Source organism: Cherax quadricarinatus, chromosome 3 (genome assembly GCF_038502225.1).
Source record: "Cherax quadricarinatus isolate ZL_2023a chromosome 3, ASM3850222v1, whole genome shotgun sequence".
NCBI lineage: Eukaryota > Metazoa > Arthropoda > Malacostraca > Decapoda > Parastacidae > Cherax > Cherax quadricarinatus.
The window spans coordinates 20,529,516-20,551,608 of record NC_091294.1 but is presented as its reverse complement, the minus strand read 5'-3'; the positions used below and the strand labels follow the sequence as shown (position 1 = coordinate 20,551,608).

General features: G+C 40.1%; 1 protein-coding gene across 1 annotated transcript in view; it reads left to right on the top strand.

Moving 5' to 3' along the window:
• LOC128684116 (intermembrane lipid transfer protein Vps13-like) overlaps positions 1–22,093 on the top strand; it is an 80,520-nt gene that overhangs the window by 28,326 nt on the left and 30,101 nt on the right. The window contains exon 5 of the mRNA XM_070093147.1: positions 13,714–13,856. Coding sequence (XP_069949248.1) covers positions 13,714–13,856 — 143 coding nt within the window. The remainder of the gene's footprint in view (positions 1–13,713; positions 13,857–22,093) is intronic.

Sequence of the window (22,093 nt, the reverse complement as noted above, 5' to 3'; positions counted from 1 at the left end):
CATAATAACTATTTGCCTCCACTCGTATCTAACATGCTCACACATGCATGTTGGGTGTTCAAATCCCTTGTATACAAAACAAAATCTCCACTCACACCCCCCCTCCCCCACACCAAACCTTTCTTAGGATGACCCCTGCCCCACCTTCCTTCCACTACAGATTTTATATATCTTATAATTTGTCCTATTTTGCTTCATCTCTAAATGTCCAAATCACCTCAACCCCTCCTGCCTGGGTCTCCAAGAGAAATTTTGCAGAGCAGAACAAGACTGCTTTGGGGTCCCTGGGAGCAGGCTGAGACTTCTCTCAGAATTGAGAATTTGAAGTCCAGTAAAACCATTGGTAAATATTCATAAATGCTTTATTTCCTGTACAGCAGAAATTCCCAGATAACGTACACTTTATACATATATTTTATAGATTTTGAAGATTTTGTTGACCTGTAACTGTACAGGTGCCTTAATTTTTAAACTTGTAATAAGTTCTTTTAGTCACCGTTGCACCAGTGGTGAGAGGAGTGACTCTCATTGCTGAGGTCCAGGGAACAAACCCTGGACTTTAACATAAAAAGTTTTTCTCCATGGGGAAGTGGAACAGAATTCTTCCTCCATAAGCCATACGTGTCATAAGAGGTGATTAAAATGCTGGGAGCAAGGAGCTAGTAAGCCCTTCTCCTTTATACATTACTAAAGTTATGAAGATGAACTTTTTTCTTATTTGGGCCTCCCTGCCTCGGTGGGATATGGCTAGTTTGTTGAAAGAAGTCCTCTCGAAGTAAAATAAATTCTTAAAAGTTTAATATTTACTTAGTGAAAGGGGGTAAAGCAGCTGAAATTGATGGGATCATGGCAGAAATGTTAAAAGCATGGGGGATATAATTTTGGAGTGGTTGGTACTTTTGTTCAATAAATGTATGAAAGAAGGAAAGGTTTTTTTTTTTTTTTTTTTTTTTTAACAAGTCGGCTGTCTCCCACCGAGGCAGGGTGACCCAAAAAAGAAAGAAAATCCCCAAAAAGAAAATACTTTCATCATCATTCAACACTTTCACCACACTCACACATTATCACTGTTTTTGCAGAGGTGCTCAGAATACAACAGTTTAGAAGCATACACATATAAAGATACACAACATATCCCTCCAAACTGCCAATATCCCAAACCCCTCCTTTAAAGTGCAGGCATTGTACTTCCTATTTCCAGGACTCTAGTCCGACTATATGAAAATAACCGGTTTCCCTGAATTTTTTTTTATTATCACACCGGCCGATTCCCACCAAGGCAGGGTGGCCCGAAAAAGAAAAACTTTCACCATCATTCACTCCATCACTGTCTTGCCAGAAGGGTGCTTTACACTACAGTTTTTAAACTGCAACATTAACACCCCTCCTTCAGAGTGCAGGCACTGTACTTCCCATCTCCAGGACTCAAGTCCGGCCTGCCGGTTTCCCTGAATCCCTTCATAAATGTTACTTTGCTCACACTCCAACAGCACGTCAAGTATTAAAAACCATTTGTCTCCATTCACTCCTATCAAACACGCTCACGCATGCCTGCTGGAAGTCCAAGCCCCTCGCACACAAAACCTCCTTTACCCCCTCCCTCCAACCCTTCCTAGGCCGACCCCTACCCCGCCTTCCTTCCACTACAGACTGATACACTCTTGAAGTCATTCTGTTTCGCTCCATTCTCTCTACATGTCCGAACCACCTCAACAACCCTTCCTCAGCCCTCTGGACAACAGTTTTGGTAATCCCGCACCTCCTCCTAACTTCCAAACTACGAATTCTCTGCATTATATTCACACCACACATTGCCCTCAGACATGACATCTCCACTGCCTCCAGCCTTCTCCTCGCTGCAACATTCATCACCCACGCTTCACACCCATATAAGAGCGTTGGTAAAACTATACTCTCATACATTCCCCTCTTTGCCTCCAAGGACAAAGTTCTTTGTCTCCACAGACTCCTAAGTGCACCACTCACTCTTTTTCCCTCATCAATTCTATGATTCACCTCATCTTTCATAGACCCATCCGCTGACACGTCCACTCCCAAATATCTGAATACGTTCACCTCCTCCATACTCTCTCCCTCCAACCTGATATTCAATCTTTCATCACCTAATCTTTTTGTTATCCTCATAACCTTACTCTTTCCTGTATTCACCTTTAATTTTCTTCTTTTGCACACCCTACCAAATTCATCCACCAATCTCTGCAACTTCTCTTCAGAATCTCCCAAGAGCACAGTGTCATCAGCAAAGAGCAGCTGTGACAACTCCCACTTTGTGTGTGATTCTTTATCTTTTAACTCCACGCCTCTTGCCAAGACCCTCGCATTTACTTCTCTTACAACCCCATCTATAAATATATTAAACAACCACGGTGACATCACACATCCTTGTCTAAGGCCTACTTTTACTGGGAAAAAATTTCCCTCTTTCCTACATACTCTAACTTGAGCCTCACTATCCCTGAATCCCTTCACTAAATATTACCCTGCTCACACTCCAACAGGTCATCAGGAAAGGTATCGTCTCTATATATAAAGGGAAAGGGACCAAAAGAGTTTGTAAAAATTATAGGGGAATTAGTTAGCTGAGCAATATTTAGATAATGGATGGGAAATTTTCATTGCATATATGGATTTAGAAAAGGCATAGGATAGGGTGGATAAGGGAGCAATGTAGAAGATGTTGTAAGTGTGTGGAATAGGTAGTAAGTTATTGAATGCTGTAAAGAGTTTTTATGAGGATAGTGAGGCTCATGTTATGGTGTGTAGGAGAGAGGGAGATTTCTTTCCAGTAAAAGTAGGTCTTAGACAGGGATGTGTAATGTCACCATGGTTGTTAAACATATTTATAGATGGGGTTGTAAAAGAAGTAAATGCTAGGGTGTTCGGGAGAGGGGTGGGATTAAATTATGGGGAATCAAATATAAAATGAGAATTGCTGATGATACTGTGTTTATGGGAGATTCTAAAGAGTAGTTGCAAAGGTTAGTGGACATGTTTGGGAGGGTGTGTAAAAGAAAGTTGAAAGTGAACATAGATAAGAGTAAGGTGATGAGGGTATCAAACGAATTACGAAGAGAAGAACTGGATATCACATTGGGGAGAGGGAGTATGGAAGAAGTGAATGTGTTAAGATATTTGGTATTAGATTTATCAGGAGATAGGTTTATGAAGAACAAGGTTAACCATAGAATGGATGAAGGAAAAAACATGAGTGGTGCATTGAAGTATCTGGAGAGAGAAAAAAAGCTATCCATGGAGGCAAAGAAGGGAATGTATGAGAGTATAGTGGTACCAACACTTGTATATGTGTGAAGCATGGGTTGTGAATGCTGCAGCAAAGAGGAGGCTGGAGACAGTGGAGATGTCATGTCTAAAGGCAACGTGTGGTGTAAATATTGTGCAAAGAATTCGTAGTGTGTAAATTAGGTGGTGTGGAATTACTAAAAGTATTATTCAGAGGGCTGAAGAGGGGTTATTGAGGTGGTTTGGTCAATTAGAGAGGACAGAGTACAATAGAATGACTTGGTATATAAATCTGTAGTGGAGGAGAGAGAGGGGTACGGGTCGTCCTATGAAAGGATGAAGGGGGCAAAAGATTTTTTGTGTTAAAGGGGCTTGGACATGCAGCAGGCATGTGTGAGCATGTTACATAGGAGTGAAAGGAGGCAAATGGTTTTTGGGAGTTGATGAACAGTTTGAGTGTGAGCAGGGTAATATTTTGTGAAGGGTTTCAGGGAAACCGGTTAGCCGGACTTGAGTCCTGGAGGTAGGAAGTGCAATGCCTGTACTTCAAAAGAGGGGTTTGGGATATTAGCTGTTTGGAGTGACATCTAAACTGTCATAACTGAGCACATCTGCAAAGACTGATTGTGTGTGAATGATGGTGAAAGTGTTGAATGATGGTGAATTTTTTTTTTTTTGTCACCCTGCCTCATTGGGAGATGGCAGATGTGTTAAAAAAAAAAATAGTGAAATGTGTTTTTCTGGCTTTTTTTTTGTCTGCAAAATTTCTTACAAGACTATCAAAATCAATTTTTCTGGCATTGCTCGATTCAATACTCTGTCTTGCTAAACGAGGAAGTCAGGTTTGAGACAAAGCAGACCTAGTTTTTGATATGTTTGAGTTTGATAAAAGATCTTTCTGCCAACACTACTGTAGCTGGAATTGTCAACAGTATTCTCAAGCTAACACAAACATTTGCAAATATCTCACAAATTTTGTAGTCCGATAATAAATTTAGCAATTCTAAATGTTTCAGCTCAGGTTTATCAAAATTTGCTTAATAGATTCACAGCTGGGCCCCAGATGAATGTACCGGCTGAACCCCCCCTTCCTTCTCGTAGGTCCTGCAGCCTCCCCAGCCATCTGGATTATGCATTTTTAGTAACCCCACAATTCCTAACCTCCAAACTTAACTGTTATACCCTGTACAATTATTCTGTTGGTTCAAAACCTGCTAAATGCTCATTTGACACACACCAAAATCTCTCACTCCTGTAAACTCCCCTCTTCCCCTGTTGTATAAATACTCATTTACCCAGGTAGTAGGTTGGTAGACAGCAACCACCCAGGGAAGTACTACCGTCCTGCCAGATGACTGTGAAACAGAAACCTGTAACTGTTTTGCATGATGGTAGGATTGCTGGTTTCTTTTTCTGTCTCATAAACACGCTAGATAACAGGGATATCTTGCTACTCCTACTTACACTTTGGTCACACTTCACAGACATGCCCATGCATATATATATATACATACATCTAGGTTTTTCTTCTTTTTCTAAATAGCTCTTGTTCTTCTTTATTTCTTCTATTGTTATGAATGAAAAGAAGTTGGATGTCCTGGCCCTAAGCGAAACAAAGCTGAAGGGGGTAGGGGAGTTTTGGTGGGGGGAAATAAATGGGATTAAATCTGGAGTATCTGAGAGAGTTAGAGCAAAGGAAGGGGTAGCAGTAATGTTGAAGGATCAGTTATGGAAGGAGAAAAGAGAATATGAATGTGTAAATTCAAGAATTATGTGGATTAAAGTAAAGGTTGGATGCGAAAAGTGGGTCATAATAAGCGTGTATGCACCTGGAGAAGAGAGGAATGCAGAGGAGAGAGAGAGATTTTGGGAGATGTTAAGTGAATGTATAGGAGCCTTTGAACCAAGTGAGAGAGTAATTGTGTTAGGGGACCTGAATGCTAAAGTAGGAGAAACTTTTAGAGAGGGTGTGGTAGGTAAGTTTGGGGTGCCAGGTGTAAATGATAATGGGAGCCCTTTGATTGAACTTTGTATAGAAAGGGGTTTAGTTATAGGTAATACATATTTTAAGAAAAAGAGGATAAATAAGCATACAAGATATGATGTAGGGTGAAATGACAGTAGTTTGTTGGATTATGTATTGGTAGATAAGAGACTGCTGAGTAGACTTCAGGATGTATATGTTTATAGAGGGGCCACAGATATATCAGATCACTTTCTAGTTGTAGCTACACTGAGAGTAAAAGGTAGATGGGATACAAGGAGAATAGAAGCATCAGGGAAGAGAGAGGTGAAGGTTTATAAACTAAAAGAGGAGGCAGTTAGGGTAAGATATAAACAGCTATTGGAGGATAGATGGGCTAGTGAGAGCATAGGCAATGGGGTCGAAGAGGTATGGGGTAGGTTTAAAAATGTAATGTTAGAATGTTCAGCAGAAGTTTGTGGTTACAGGAAAGTGGGTGCGGGAGGAAAGAGGAGCGATTGGTGGAATGATGATGTAAAGAGAGTAGTAAGGGAGAAAAAGTTAGCATATGAGAAGTTTTTACAAAGTAGAAGTGATGCAAGGAGGGAAGAGTATATGGAGAAAAAGAGAGAGGTTAAGAGAGTGGTGAAGCAATGTAAAAAGAGAGCAAATGAGAGAGTGGGTGAGATGTTATCAACAAATTTTGTTGAAAATAAGAAAAAGTTTTGGAGTGAGATTAACAAGTTAAGGAAGCCTAGAGAACAAATGGATTTTTCAGTTAAAAATAGGAGAGGAGAGTTATTAAATGGAGAGTTTGAGGTATTGGGAAGATGGAGGGAATATTTTGAGGAATTGTTAAATGTTGATGAAGATAGGGAAGCTGTGATTTCGTGTATAGGGCAAGGAGGAATAACATCTTGTAGGAGTGAGGAAGAGCCAGTTGTGAGTGTGGGAGAAGTTTGTGAGGCAGTAGGTAAAATGAAAGGGGGTAAGGCAGCCGGGATTGATAGGATAAAGATAGAAATGTTAAAAGCAGGTGGGGATATAGTTTTGGAGTGGTTGGTGCAATTATTTAATAAATGTATGGATGAGGGTAAGGTACCTAGGGATTGGCAGAGAGCATGCATAGTTCCTTTGTATAAAGGCAAAGGGAACAAAAGAGAGTGCAAAAATTAAAGGGGGATAAGTCTGTTGAGTATACCTGGCAAAGTGTATGGTAGAGTTATTATTGAGAGAATTAAGAGTAAGATGGAGAATAGGATAGCAGATGAACAAGGAGGCTTTAGGAAAGGTAGGGGGTGTGTGGACCAGGTGTTTACAGTGAAACATATAAGTGAACAGTATTTAGATAAGACTAAAGAGGTCTTTGTGGCATTTATGGATTTGGAAAAGGTGTATGACAGGGTGGATAGGGAGGCAATGTGGCAGATGTTGCAGGTGTATGGTATAGGAGGTAGGTTACTGAACGCAGTGAAGAGTTTTTACGAGGATAGTGAGGCTCAAGTTAGAGTATGTAGGAAAGAGGGAAATTATTTCCCAGTAAAAGTAGGCCTTAGACAAGGATGTGCGATGTCACTGTGGTTTAATATATTTATAGATGGGGGTTGTTTATCTGTAGTTTATCTGGAGAGAGTTCCGGGGGTCAACGCCCCCGCGGCCCGGTCTGTGACCAGGCCTCCTTAGGTCAGTGTCCCAGGATGCGACCCACACCAGTCGACTAACACCCAGGTACCCATTTTACTGATGGGGAACATAGACAACAGGTGGAAAGAAACACGTCCAATGTTTCTACTCTGGCTGGGAATCGAACCCAGGCCCTCACCGTGTGAAGCGAGAGCGTTAACCACCAGGCCACCAGAGAAGTAAATGCGAGGGTCTTGGCAAGAGGCGTGGAGTTAAAAGATAAAGAATCACATAAAGTGGGAGTTGTCACAGTTGCTCTTTGCTGATGACACTGTGCTCTTGGGAGATTCTGAAGAGAAGTTGCAGAGATTGGTGGATGAATTTGGTAGGGTATGCAAAAGAAGAAAATTAAAAGTGAATACAGGGAAGAGTAAGGTTATGAGGATAAAAAGATTAGGTGATGAAAGATTGGATATCAGATTGGAGGGAGAGAGTATGAAGGAGGTGAATGTATTCAGATATTTTGGAGTGGACGTGTCAGTGGATGGGTCTATGAAAGATTAGGTGAATCATAGAATTGATGAGGGGAAAAGGGTGAGTGGTGCACTTAGGAGTCTGTGGAGACAAAGAACTTTGTCCTTGGAGGCAAAGAGGGGAATGTATGAGAGTATAGTTTTACCAATGCTCTTATATGGGTGTGAAGCATCGGTGATGAATGTTGCAGCAAGGAGAAGGCTGGAGGCAGTGGAGATGTCATGTCTGAGGGCAATGTGTGGTGTGATTATAATGCAGAGAATTCATAGTTTGGAAGTTATGAGGAGGTGCGGGATTACCAAAACTGTTGTCCAGAGGGCTGAGGAGGGGTTGTTGAGGTGGTTCGGACATGTAAAGAGAATGGAGCGAAACAGAATGACTTCAAGAGTGTATCAGTCTGTAGTGGAAGGAAGGCGGGGTAGGGGTCGGCCTAGGAAAGGTTGGAGGGAGGGGGTAAAGGAGGTTTTGTGTGCGAGGGGCTTGGACTTCCAGCAGGCATGCGTGAGCGTGTTTGATAGGAGTGAATGGAGACAAGTGGCTTTTAATACTTGACGTGCTGTTGGAGTGTGAGCAAAGTAACATTTATGAAGGGGTTCAGGGAAACCGGCAGGCCGGACTTGAGTCCTGGAGATGGGAAGTACAGTGCCTGCACTCTGAAGGAGGGGTGTTAATGTTGCAGTTTAAAAACTGTAGTGTAAAGCACCCTTCTGGCAAGACAGTGATGGAGTGAATGATGGTGAAAGTTTTTCTTTTTCGGGCCACCCTGCCTTGGTGGGAATCGGCCAGTTTGATAATAATAATAAAAAAAAAAAATAATTACCCTCTTTCATCCCACCTTCATTAATCTACATAATTGAAGATCAAAATGATATACAATACTGACAGGTTGGTAGGTAAGACACACAGACAGCAGTTAGGCAACTTTATTCCGAAACGTTCCGCCTACACATCTCTACTGTTCCTGCCTACTTTCTGTATTCGACTGAAGAAGCCTACTGTGTAGGCGAAACGTTTCAGAATAAAGTTGCCTAACTGTTGCCTATGTGTCTTACCTACCAATCTACATAATTCTTGAATTTATACTTAGTCCCTCTTTTTTCTCCATAATTGATACTACTTCTTCCTTAGTTCTAATACTTTTGGGTATACCTGACATAATCCCATTTAGATCTCCCCATTGAACTTCTCCTACTCCCTTCAGCTTTGTTTCACCTACAGCTAGGGCATATATTTTTTAATTCACAATATTCACAATCATTTCTTTCTTCACATCTTTTCTACACTCGTTTCTAACACCCTGCCTTTAACCCTTAAAATGTCCAAGCAGATCTACGTTCACATGCATAGCGCTCCAAAAGTAGACCTAGTTTTTTTTATATATATTTTCAAATATAACAAAAAAAAGTAGGTCAGTTTTTTCTACATGTTTTCAAATGTAAAAAAAAAAAAATACACTTTTTTTTACATACAGTGGACCCCCGGTTAACGATATTTTTTCTTTCCAGAAGTATGTTCAGGTGCCAGTACTGACCGAATTTGTTCCCATAAGGAATATTGTGAAGTAGATTAGTCCATTTCAGACCCCCAAACATACACGTACAAACGCACTTACATAATTGGTCGCATTGGGAGGTGATCGTTAAGGGGGGTTCACTGTACTTTCAAATGTTGAAAAAACGTAATCTATGTTTGGGCAGTTTAAGGGTTAGAAGGGAGTTACTAGCCCCTTGCATTCTGCATTTTAGTCGCCTTTTACGATGTGCATAGCTTAACCCTTTCAGGGTCCGTCCCGTAGATCTACGGCTTTACGTTCAGGGTCCAAACCGTAGATCTACGCCATGAGCTCAGCTCACTCTGATAAACTGTGAGTGGTACATTTGGGCCTAGATATGAGAGAATACATCTATGTGGTATGTGTGCACCACATAAAACAGATCCTGCAGCACACTGTGTATAATGAGAGAAAAAAAATTAAATCATGATTTTTCGATTAAAACAGCAACTTTGCAGTGTTTTTTCGTATGTTTTTTATAGTTGTATTTGCGATATCTTGGTCTCATTTGATAGAATGGAAGACATATTACAGAAATAGAGATGACTTTGATTGGTTTTAGCACTGGAAATGGCTTGAAACTGAGCTCAAAGTAGCAGAAATGTTAAATTTTTGCCGATATTCAAGAGTAAACAAACGACCTCACACGTCTAATACACGTCAGCTGGTGGGTCTAATATACATTCACAAATATGGTGATGATATTTATACAATTATTACAGTATTGCATAACAGTAAATCTTCTATTTTTTGGTGTGAATAAAAATTCATTATGTGAATAAAAAATCAAAATGGAATTTATTTGTAAAGCCTCAAAACATAACTAATGAACAGAGGAAATGTTAGTTTAGTGCCAGGAATGCCTACATTGTTCATTCTGGACCCTATTTTGAAATTGGAATATTTTGAACTTTGTGTTAAATTGGCCAAATTAACAATTTCTGATCACTTTATTTTGTAGTTGAAACAGTTGACTTGGCGATTTCTTGTGCTCAATCGATAGAATAGAAGTAATACTAGTGAAATAGCTAAGAATTTGGTTGATTGGAATAATGTAATTGGCCTAAAATGGGAGTCAAAGTCGGCAAAATCGCCGATTCGTAAATATCGCTGACACATCAAAATTCGCGAGAGCATAATTTCGTCAATTTTCCACCAAATTTCGTACTTTTTGTTTTATTACCTTCACAAAAAGATTCTCTACGATTTCATAAGAAAAAATAACAAATTTTTTTTTTGAAAATTCTTGGACACTGGTGCGTGACTCCAGATTTGGGCCTTGGACCCTGAAAGGGTTAAGGAAAAATTCCTCTCGCCCACTTCCAGTATGCAAATATTGTTTCATGTGAAAATAAAAAAAAATTGAATTTGAACTTCACTTTTAAGTGAATACTTCAGAATAGTTTTCAGTTAAGAATACAGTGGAACCTTGGTTTTCGTCGAATTTAGTTTTCGATGACATTTTTCATCAAAATATTGTCCCAATTATTGTTTGTCACATTGGTTTTCATCTGCTGTACCGAATGTGTCCGCATGCCTGTGCCCACACAAAGCATTCCACGCACGCTTTCCGAGTCAGTCTGGCTTTGTTTCTTGTCGAGTGAACATTACCCTGTGCATTCATAGGACACATATCATAATAAGCAATTATTTTTGGGGCTTGTTTATTGAGTGTGACTGCTAAATAAGCCACCGTGGGGCTAAAGAAAGTTTTGATTGCCAGCCCTTTGATAAAGAAGGTGAGAAACATGATAGAATTTAAGAAAGAACTTGTAGAAAAGCATGAAAGTGGCGTACATGTGGTTGATCTCACCAGGATATATGGGAAGTCTTCATCAACGATCAGTTACATCCTGGTGAAGAAAAAAGAAATCAAAGAATCTGATGTTGTGAAAGGGGTAAGTGTGCTAATGAAACAAAGACGATAAACAGTCAAAGATGTTGAGAAGTAGTAGTTGGTGTGGATAAATGAAAAACAGTGGGAGATAGTGTTGTGGAGGCTATAATTTACAAAAAGGCAAGGCAGTTGCATGCAGATATCGTAAAGAATATACCTGGAATGAGTGCTGCTGTTAGTTGATTTAAGGCCAGCAGAGGCTGGTTCGATAGCTTCAAGAAGCGATCTGGCATACAATGTTAAGGTATGGCGAGGCTGCAAGTTTGGACAAACGAGTCTCTTCAATAAAGGTAAAACTGGTTTAAATGTTCATTTATCCATTAAAATCAGTGCTTTATAATTATTTCTCATATTCTGTATGTAAAACTATAGCAATTCTATAAAATGCATTTTTTGTTAATATTTTTGGGTGTGTGGAATGGATTAATTTGATTTACATTACAGTGGACCCCCGCCGTTCGGTGGCCGCAACTTTCGTGAAATCCGACTTTCGGCAGGTTTTTTCGGCAAAATTTAGCTTCGTGATTCGTGATTGGACTCATGATTTGGCGACCTTCTGGTACGCATCTGCCCATCAGCGCGCACACAAAGCCAGTCTCCCACACTATTCTCACTTGGTGTGCCATTGTTTACCAGCATGTGACCACCCCACGGGTTCATACAACACATTTCATAATAATTCATTGTTTTTTGTGCTTGCAACTGCTAAATAAGCCATCATGGGCCCAAAGAAAGCTCCTAGTGCCAGCTCTTTGGTAAAGAAGGTGAGAAACACGATAGAATTCAAGAAAAACTCATAGCAAAGTACTAAAGTAGAGGAGGGAGAGAGAGGGGAGAATGTGCCTTTTGCAGTGATTCAGTGGTCCTACAATATGTATGATACTAAAGCAGCAGGTATCGATAAAGACTATAGCTCCAGCCGGCGATAAAGTGTAGAATTAACAGTGTAGCAAGTAAGTTAAGCGAATAAGCGACAGAAAAACAGCATGAGAGTAACTCTCCAATGTTGTTGGATGTATATAGGACCGCTGAACATACACCGCCCTGCTATCTTCCACCACCCTAAACCTCTGCCAACATCTTCTTCATCAAACTAAGTAATTAAACTAACATCTCCTCCTAAGTAAGTGTAAATATAAAAGTGTAAGTATAAAAGTACATATAAGTGTAAATATAAAAGGACACAAATGGAAATGTCATTTTTTAATTTTTTGGGTTGTCCTGGGTACTTTACACATATGCTGCTATGTATGATAATCTATGTATGTAACTGTATTTGTGTATACCTGAATAAACTTATTTATAAATTAAAATGTAAATATTTCTTATTTATAAATTACATACATTGTTTAAGTGTGATGGTGGTGGTGGCCAAAGCCTCCACCACCACCACCACCACGGCTTCTCTCAGTGGCAGCCCTTAAACCCAACAACAAAACTTGCATCATTTACTCCTCATACATTATGACATATTTTATTCATTCTAGAGTATATATCATGTTTCTATGTTATTAATATTGTTTATAATGTCATTAGATTTTTTTTTTCTTTTTTTTTTTCAACAAGTCGGCCGTCTCCCACCGAGGCAGGGCGACCCAAAAAAGAAAGAAAATCCCCGAAAAGAAAATACTTTCATCATCATTCAACACTTTTACCACACTCACACATTATCACTGTTTTTGCAGAGGTGCTCAGAATACAATAGTTTAGAAGCATACACATATAAAGATACACAACATAACCCTCCAAACTGCCAATATCCCAAACCCCTCCTTTAAAGTGCAGGCATTGTACTTCCCATTTCCTGGACTCAAGTCCGACTATATGAAAATAACCGGTTTCCCTGAATCCCTTCACTAAATATTACCCTGCTCACACTCCAACAGATCATCAGGTCCCAAGTATCATTCGTCTCCGTTCACTCCTATCTGACACGCTCACGCACGCTTGCTGGAAGTCCAAGCCCCTCGCTCAAAAAACCACCTTTACCCCCTCTCTCCAACCCTTTCGAGGACGACCCCCTACCCCGCTTTCCTTCCCCTATAGATTTATATGCTTTCCATGTCATTCTACTTTGATCCATTTTCTCTAAATGACCAAACCACCTCAACAACCCCTCTTCTGCCCTCTGACTGATACTTTTATTAATTCCACACCTTTTCCTAATTTCCACACTCCGAATTTTCTGCATAATATTTACACCACACATTGCCCTTAGACAGGACATCTCCACTGCCTCCAACTGTCTCCTCGCTGCTGCATTTACCACCCAAGCTTCACATCCATATAAATGTGGGTTTGAGTAGTTGCAATGCATTTGGTAGGTCATTTATGTATATAAGAAAGAGAAGAGGGCCTATTACTACAGTATTCAGACATGCTGACCACATTTATGTGTGCGTTATCGCAAATGTGAAAATTGTTCTGGAAATAGCTTGTTTCATATGACAAAGCTGATCTAAAGGCATTTATGGTACAAAAAATTATTTAAATATAAGCTTGTATATTTACTTCGTCTGTTCCACACCATGCAGAATACACAACAAGAAATTCTTCACTCAGAGTAATAAGTATATAGAACAGTGTTTTTTTTTTTTTAGATCTATTTGAGATAGGGTGTTGCTGCAGTTCAGAATACTCTTGAAAAAATGAGAGAATCTAAGGATCCTTTATAAGTCTGCCCCCGGAGAGTACACTAGAGAAATTGGCCAGAAGGTAAATGCAATGAAGCGGCACATACTCTGAGTTAAATGGTATTTTTAGGGGTTATGGAGTTGTCATCCCCACTGAAAATATCTTTTACATAGTTTTACATCACAAATTTAATTCAAATTAATTTCTAATAGTTAATATATAAAATAAATGTTACTTCCAAATTTTCAGAAATAAGCCTAGAGTTGAAAAAGGCTTCTGAAAATGTTCCTCAACCCCTTATGAAAGTTGCTGCTCTCTCTGCTAGTGTGGAACTCACACAGCGAACATTTGACCTAACAGTCTCTATTATCCTCGGTGGAATTTTGGTTCAGGTATGTAATATGACAATTATTATAACAAAATTAATTACTCTGTACTTTATTGGTATTAACTTTATGAAACAAAGATTTATTAATCAGCAAGCTCTGTAGTGATGTTTCTTATTCTGAAAATAAACTCCCTTTTATAGATGTTGAAATTTTGAGATTCTTAAAAATGTTTCCTTGCAGTCATTTTATTCAACATGTAATTTTTAAGAGAATGTCATGTATTTATATCCATGTATTGTGAGCATATTGTTTAGCCCTTAAACTGTCCAAACGTAGATCTATGTTCATGTGTGTAGCACTCCACCCTTGATTTTTCCCATTTGAAACCATGTAAAAAAAACGTAGATCTACATTCGGAGACATCCCCCCGCACGTGGATGTAGATCTACGTTTGGACAGTTTAAGGGTTAATGGGATCTTTCTTTCTTTCAACACACTGGCTGTGTCCCACCAAGGTGGGGTGGCCCAAAAGGAAAAACAAAAGTTTCTCCTGTTACATTCAGTAATATTTACAGGAGAAGGGGTTACTAGCCCCTTGCTCCTGGCATTTTAGTCGCCTCTTACAACACGCATGGCTTACGGAGGAAGAATTCTGTTCCACTTCCCCATGGAGGTAAGAGGAAATAAACAAGAACAAGAACTAGAAAGAAAATAGAAGAAAACCCAAAGGGATGTGTATATATATGCTTGTACATGTATGTGTAGTGTGACCTAAGTGTAAGTAGAAGTAGTAAGACACCTGTTATCTTGCATATTTATGAGACAAAAAAACACCAGCAATCCTACCATCATGTAAAACAATTACAGGCTTTTGTTTTACATTCACTTGGCAGGACGGTAGTACCTCCCTGGGTGGTTGCTGTCTACCAACCTACTACCTATTTAATGGGATCATGAGTGATAAAAAAAACTGAAGCCATTCAATTGAAACATGCTTAATTCTTTCTGTCTCCTGTTTAGATCTTTGTTATTAATGCCAGTGTTGCTCACATTGATCTGTGTTTTAACCCTTTCATTGTCAGTCCAGTAATATTACGGCTTGCAAGCCAGTGTTGGTCCCGTAATACTACGCCAAAATTCTAGCTCCTTCAGATCTGATTGGAGAAAGCTGGTAGGCCTACATGTGAGAGAATGGGTCTGTGTGCTCAGTATAAAAAAAATCCAGCAGCATACAGTGCATAACGAGAAAAAAAATCTCCGTGATTTTGGTTTAACCCTTAAACCGTCCAAACATAGATCTATGTTCACTTGTGTAGCGCTTCGAACGTAGATCTATGTTTTATTTTTCTTGCCTCCAAATTTGGCATGATTGGCCTGAGATGCCTGGTCATTATAAAATGGGTCTTAACACTCAGTGTGTGCAGTATTAAAAAAATCTGGGACCACTTAGTATATTGTGGGAGCACCAGTTCAATTGAGCGCCAGCTAGAGCAAATAGCGTAGCAAACACCTTTGATTCACTGATGCCATGTCGTATTAACACTCCCCTTTTAAGAGGAAAAGTGATGGATGTGGCCACAAGTGGTCGAGGAAATATCAAAAACCTTGATAATAACCCATGTGTAACATTTGTGCAACATCTTTTCACTTTTGATACCATTGGTAGTGTCATCCTGCTAGAATGTCCTATAATGTATACCCAAAGTAAAGAGAAGCGATTCTAGAACATGTGTAATATATATTCAGCAGGCTGGATGGCTGGCTGGCTGTCCAGCTGGCTGGCCGGCTGGTTGGCTGTCCGGTTGGCTATTCGGCTGGCCGGGTTTTGCTCTCTCTCTCTCTGCCTGTATCTGTCTATATCTGTTTATATGTCTATATCTCTGTCTGTATCATCATCTTTCAACATACCAGCCATATCCCACTGAGGTGGGGTGGCCCAAAAGGAAAAAGGAAAGTTTCTCCTTGTAAATTTAGTAATATATACAGGAGAAAGGGTTACTAGCCCCTTGCTCCCAGCATTTTAGTTGCCTCTGTCTATATATCTGTCTATATCTCTATCTCTGTCTCTCACACGTACTCACTTTTTTTTAACAAGGCAGCCGTCTCCCACCGAGGCAGGGTGACCCAAAAAGAAAGCAAATCCCCCAAAAGAAAATATTTTCATCATTCAACACTTTCACCTCACTCATACATAATCACTGTTTTTGCAGAGGTGCTCAGAATACAACAGTTTAGAAGCATATACGTATAAAGATACACAACATATCCCTCCAAACTGCCAATATCCCAAACCCCTCCTTTAAAGTGCAGGCATTGTACTTCCCATTTCCAGGACTCAAGTCTGGCTATATAAAAATAACCAGTTTCCATGAATCCCTTCACTAAATATTACCCTGCTCACACTCCAGCAGCTTGTCAGGTCCCAAATACCATTCATCTCCATTCACTCCTATCAAACATGCTCACGCACGCTTGCTGGAAGTCCAATCCCCTCACTCAAAAAACCTCCTTTACCCTCTCCCTCCAACATTTCGAGGACGACCCCTACCCCGCCTTCCTTCCCCTACAGATTTATACGCTCCCCATGTCCTTCCACTTGGATGACCAAACCACCTCAACAACCCCTCTTCAGCCCTCTTGACTAATACTTTTATTAACTCCACACCTTCTCCTAATTTCCACACATTGAATTTTCTGCATAATATTTACACCACACATAAATAACAAAAAGGCACAATACCGTGACTGGAACAATACACAAATAACCCGCACATAAAAGAGAGAAGCTTACGACGACGTTTTGGTCCGACTTGGACCATTGACAAAGTCACACTAACAGAGGTGGAGCAGGACGGCTATATATAGGCAGGAAGAGGTGGTAGTAGTAGTAGTAGTAGTAGTACAAGAATTGTATATAATACCGACAGGATGAAATGACACATGCACAACACCCGGGCATCCCCATCGTAGACGTTTCACCATCCAGCCAGCCACTGGATGGCGAAACGTCCACAACAAAGACAGCCAGACGCCGCACATGTGTCTTAATTTCAACAGTAGTTGTAGTAGAAGAAGAAGAGGTAGTAGTAGTGGTAGCAGAAGAAGTGGGGAATAAGGAAGACGAGCCAGTCAAATACAAAGGAAGGGGAGCACTGCAAGAGAGCTAGATACCCACAGAGGGAGAGCAAGCGCACAGAGGTGCATGAAGGGGGAAGTGGTGAAATAAAATAAATGAAGAAGGAACAGAAACACGAGACAGGAGAGAGAAAGACAACCCAGAGGAGAAAAGGAGAGAGGAAAGGGGAAGAGGAAGAAGAAAAAGAAAAAGAAATAGTGAGGATTCAGGTTAAGTCATGGGTGTTCTGAAGTTTGGAGCATTTTACAATGTAGTGGGAGAGGAAGGCATCTACAGAGACGAAGCCAGGGCTAAGGTTCATACAAGGAAAGTTGTGTATTAGAGAGGATTCAACTAGACGGCGACTGTTCGAGTTGGAAGTAGGGAAGACAGTTTTAGCAGAAGACCAGTCAATAGGATGGCTATGATCTCTGACGTGACAGAAAAGAGCATTGTTAGTGTCGGCAAGCCTAACACTATTTTTGTGCTCCCTAAGTCTGTCAGAAAGAGATCGACCAGTTTCTCCGAAGTATTGAAGAGGACAGGAGGAGCAAGAAATAGAGTAGACACCAGGAACATCTGTAGAGGGAGGAGAGGTATGAACGAGATTAGTGCGAAGAGTGTTAGTCTGGCGGAAGGTAAGCTTAATGTCTAAGGGACGGAGAGAATTGTTGAGATTAGAAAGACCGGAAATGTAGGGAAGGCAGAGGATAGAAGAGTTCCCATGAGTAGAGAGTTTGGGAGAGAAGAAATTGCGTTTAGCACGTGAGAGGGCAGAGTCTATGAAATGGGAAGGGTAGCCAAGATGGGAGAGCGAATTATGAAGAGTGGAAATTTCTGCTGGAAGGAACTGAGGATCACAGATGCGGAGGGCACGGAGAAAGAGGGAGATAAGAACACTTTTCTTGACAGGGGAAGCATGATAGGAAAAGTAGTGAATGTACATGCCACTGTGCATAGGTTTACGGTAAACGGAAAAGGAAAAACCTGTATCTGAGCGGTGGACATGGACATCAAGGAAAGGAAGTAAGGAATTAGATTCCCATTCAGCTTTAAACTTAATGGAAGGGGCAAGATTATTAAGAGCTTCAAGAAAAGGTTGGAAGAGACTGGAGTCATGAGGCCACAGAGCAAAGATGTCATCCACATAGCGGAGCCAGAGTGAAGGTTGCACATCGAGGGTAGGAAGAAGAACAGTCTCGAAGTATTCCATGTAAAGATTAGCAAGGACAGGAGAGAGAGGAGAGCCCATAGCGACACCGAAGGTTTGAGAATAATATTTCCCTTGGAAGGAAAAGGAGTTAGAGTCCACACGGAGGCGGATCAGATCAAGAAAGACATCAGTGGGGATAGGGAGATGAAGAAACTCTTCATGGGCCTTCTCTCTAAGGAAATCAAGGACATCATCAAGAGGGACATTGGTGAAGAGGGACTCAACGTCAAGACTAAGCATCTTACAGGTTGGGAGAGAGCGAACCCGTTCAATGAAGTCTTGAGAGTGACTGAGGTGGGCAGGAGAAAAAATACCAAGAAAGGGAGTGAGGGTTTTGGCCAGCCAAGAAGCAAGAGAATAAGAGACAGAACCTCTAGAGGATATGATAGGATGAAGAGGAATATCAGGTTTATGAGTTTTGGGAAGGCCATAGAAATAGGGAAGAGAGGGACAGATGACACGAAACCGTTGAACAAGGTCAAAGTCAGGAGGACAGAGGTCGGAGAGAGTCCTTAGTTTTTTGTTGAAAGTTCTCTTGATGCGATCAAGAGGGTTGGAAACGAGAGGAGTGTAGGTGCGTGAGTCATTGAGCAAGACATCAGCTTTACGGAGGTAATCCTCGCGATCAAGGATAACTACCGAATTACCTTTGTCAGAAGATAGTATGACAATGTTAGTGTTGGATTTAAGAGAAGAAAGGGCAAGTTGGTAACGGCGTGGAAGGTGGTGATTCTTGGAAAACAGACTAACAAGAGCGGGAAGGAGAGCACCACGAAAAGTGGACAAGTCAGGAAGATTACGGAAGCGAGATTGACGAAAGGAATCAAAAGAGCTAATCAGGGAAATACCAGCGCGAGGAGTAGGCGAAGTGGCAAAGGAAAGACCAAAACCAAGAAGTTCAAGCTCATATTGAGAGAGTGAGACAGAAGACAGATTAGTAACACAGTCAGTGAGGGAGAATTTAGACCAAGGGCTAGCTGAGATGAGACGTTGAAGTTTATTTTGTAGTTTGGAAGAATGAATTTGTGCATTTCGGCGAGCAGTGTCAAAGGCAATGGTAGAGAGAAGGTTACAGAGATCCTGTGGTAGAGCCGCAAAGAGAGCACGTTGACGTTGACGGAAAATAAAGAAGGCATCTTCAACCTGTGATTTAGTAGAAAGAATGAGCTGTTGAAGTAGGATAATAATAATAATAATAATAATAATAATAATAATAATACTAATAATACTAATAATACTAATAATAATACTAATAATAATACTAATACTACTAATACTAATACTACTAATACTAATACTACTAATACTAATACTACTAATACTAATACTACTAATACTAATACTACTAATACTAATACTACTAATACTAATACTACTAATACTAATACTACTAATACTAATACTACTAATACTAATACTACTAATACTAATACTACTAATACTAATACTACTAATACTACTACTAATACTACTAATACTGCTACTACTACTACTACTACTACTACTACTACTACTACTACTACTACTACTACTACTACTACTACCACCACCTCCTCTTCTTCCTCTTCCTCCTCTTCTTCCTCTTCTTCCTCTTCTTCCTCTTCTTCCTCTTCTTCCTCTTCTTCCTCTTCTTCCTCTTCTTCCTCTTCTTCCTCTTCTTCCTCTTCTTCCTCTTCTTCCTCTTCTTCCTCTTCCTCTTCTTCCTCTTCCTCCTCTTCCTCTTCTTCCTCCTCTTCCTCTTCTTCCTCTTCCCTATATATAGCCGTCTTGCTCCACCTCTGTTAGTGTGACTTTGTCAATGGTCCAAGTCGGACCGAAACGTCGCCGTAAGCTTCTCTCTTTTATGTGCGGGTTATTTGTGTATTTACACCACACATTACCTTTAGACAGGACATCTCCACTGCCTTTAACCGTCTCCTCGCTGCAGCATTTACAACCCAAGATTCACACCCATATAAGAGTGTTGGTACCACTATACTTTCATACATTCCCTTCTTTGCTTCCATAGATAACGTTTTTTTTTTTGTCTCCACATATACCTTGACGCACCACTCGCCTTTTTTAATTCATCAATTCTTTGATTAACCTCATCCTTCATAAATCCATCCGTTGACACATCAACTCACAAATATCTGAAAACATTCACTTCTTCCATACTCCTCTCCAATTTCATATCCAATTTTTCTTTATCTAAATCATTTGATACCCTCATCACCTTACTCTTTTCTATGTTCACTTTCAACTTTCTACCTGTACACACACTCCCAAACTCGTCCACTAACCTTTGCAATTTTTCTTAAGAATCTCCCATAAGCACAGTATCATCAGCAAAAAGTAACTGTGTCAATTCCCATTTTGTATTTGATTCCCCATAATTTAATCCCACCCCTCTCCCGAACACCCAAGCATTTACTTCTTGTACAATCCCGTCTATAAATATATTAAACAACCATGGTGACATTACACATCCCTGTCTAAGACCTACTTTTACCGGGAAGTAGTCTCCCTCTCTTCTACACACCCTAACCTGAGCCTCACTATGCTCATAAAATCTCTTTACAGCATTTAGTAACTACTACCTATTCCATATACAGTGGAACCTTGACTTACGAGTGTCCCAACTTACGAGTTTTTTGAGATAGGAGCCGTCCCTGGGTCGATTTTTTGCTCTGAGTTACGAGCCAACATTTGAGTTACGAGCCAGCTTCCCCCTCCCTCTTCCCCCTCAACCCAAAACCAGGACAACTTGCTTGTTTATCTATGATTTCATGCTTTAATTCCATGGAAATCATTCTCTTTTTCTTCTCAGCAATAATAATAATAGTCAAGTCACTCAGTAAGTCAATCAAGTCATTCAGTATGTCAGTCAAGTCACTCAGTAAGTCATTCAGTCAAGTCGCTCAGAAAGTCAGTCAGTTCAGTCAGTCAGTCATTCACACAAACTCATGTTAATCTCTTTTTCTGTGTACAAAGTAACACTTCAGTTACGGCTTCAGGTTATCTCTTGTCTAATATCTTTGTTAATTCTAAGACTTAGTGCTTATACCGCTTCGTGCCACTTTCAGCAACACTAGTATGGCTACTGGGTGTCATGATTGCTTGGTAGATGCAAGATATAGTAATTAAAATATCATAGCACATTTTACAAACACAGCTGCCTTGTAGGAGAGAAAGACTGGACACGTTTGATATAGGAATGCTGGGATGGTGGGGTGGTGTCAGGGAGTGGTAGCGGAGGGCCCCCCGGCTGCTCTACAACAAGGTGGCTGCTTGAGCAAGAGTTTTTTTTTTTTTTTTCCTTCCCACAAACTGAGCCACATTAAATTAATTATACAACATGTTACATAAAATTGTGCAGCAGTTCTTCAATGGCAGTCTACTGTATTATTATAATAACAATAGAGCTTCAGTTCCCTAAATTAATAACAGTAATTTTAATAATAATAAAAATAATAATATAATACTATTAATAAATGATTATTATAACGATAGAGCTTCAGTTCCCTAAATTAATAATAATAATAATAATAATAATAATGCCAGATGACTGTGAAACAGAAACCTGTAACTGTTTTGCATGATGGTAGGATTGCTGGTTTCTTTTTCTGTCTCATAAACACGCTAGATAACAGGGATATCTTGCTACTCCTACTTACACTTTGGTCACACTTCACAGACACGCACATGCATATATATATACATACATCTAGGTTTTTCTTCTTTTTCTAAATAGCTCTTGTTCTTCTTTATTTCTTCTATTGTTATGAATGAAAAGAAGTTGGATGTCCTGGCCCTAAGCGAAACAAAGCTGAAAGGGGTAGGGGAGTTTCGGTGGGGGGAAATAAATGGGATTAAATCTGGAGTATCTGAGAGAGTTAGAGCAAAGGAAGTGGTAGCAGTAATGTTGAAGGATCAGTTATGGAAGGAGAAAAGAGAATATGAATGTGTAAATTCAAGAATTATGTGGATTAA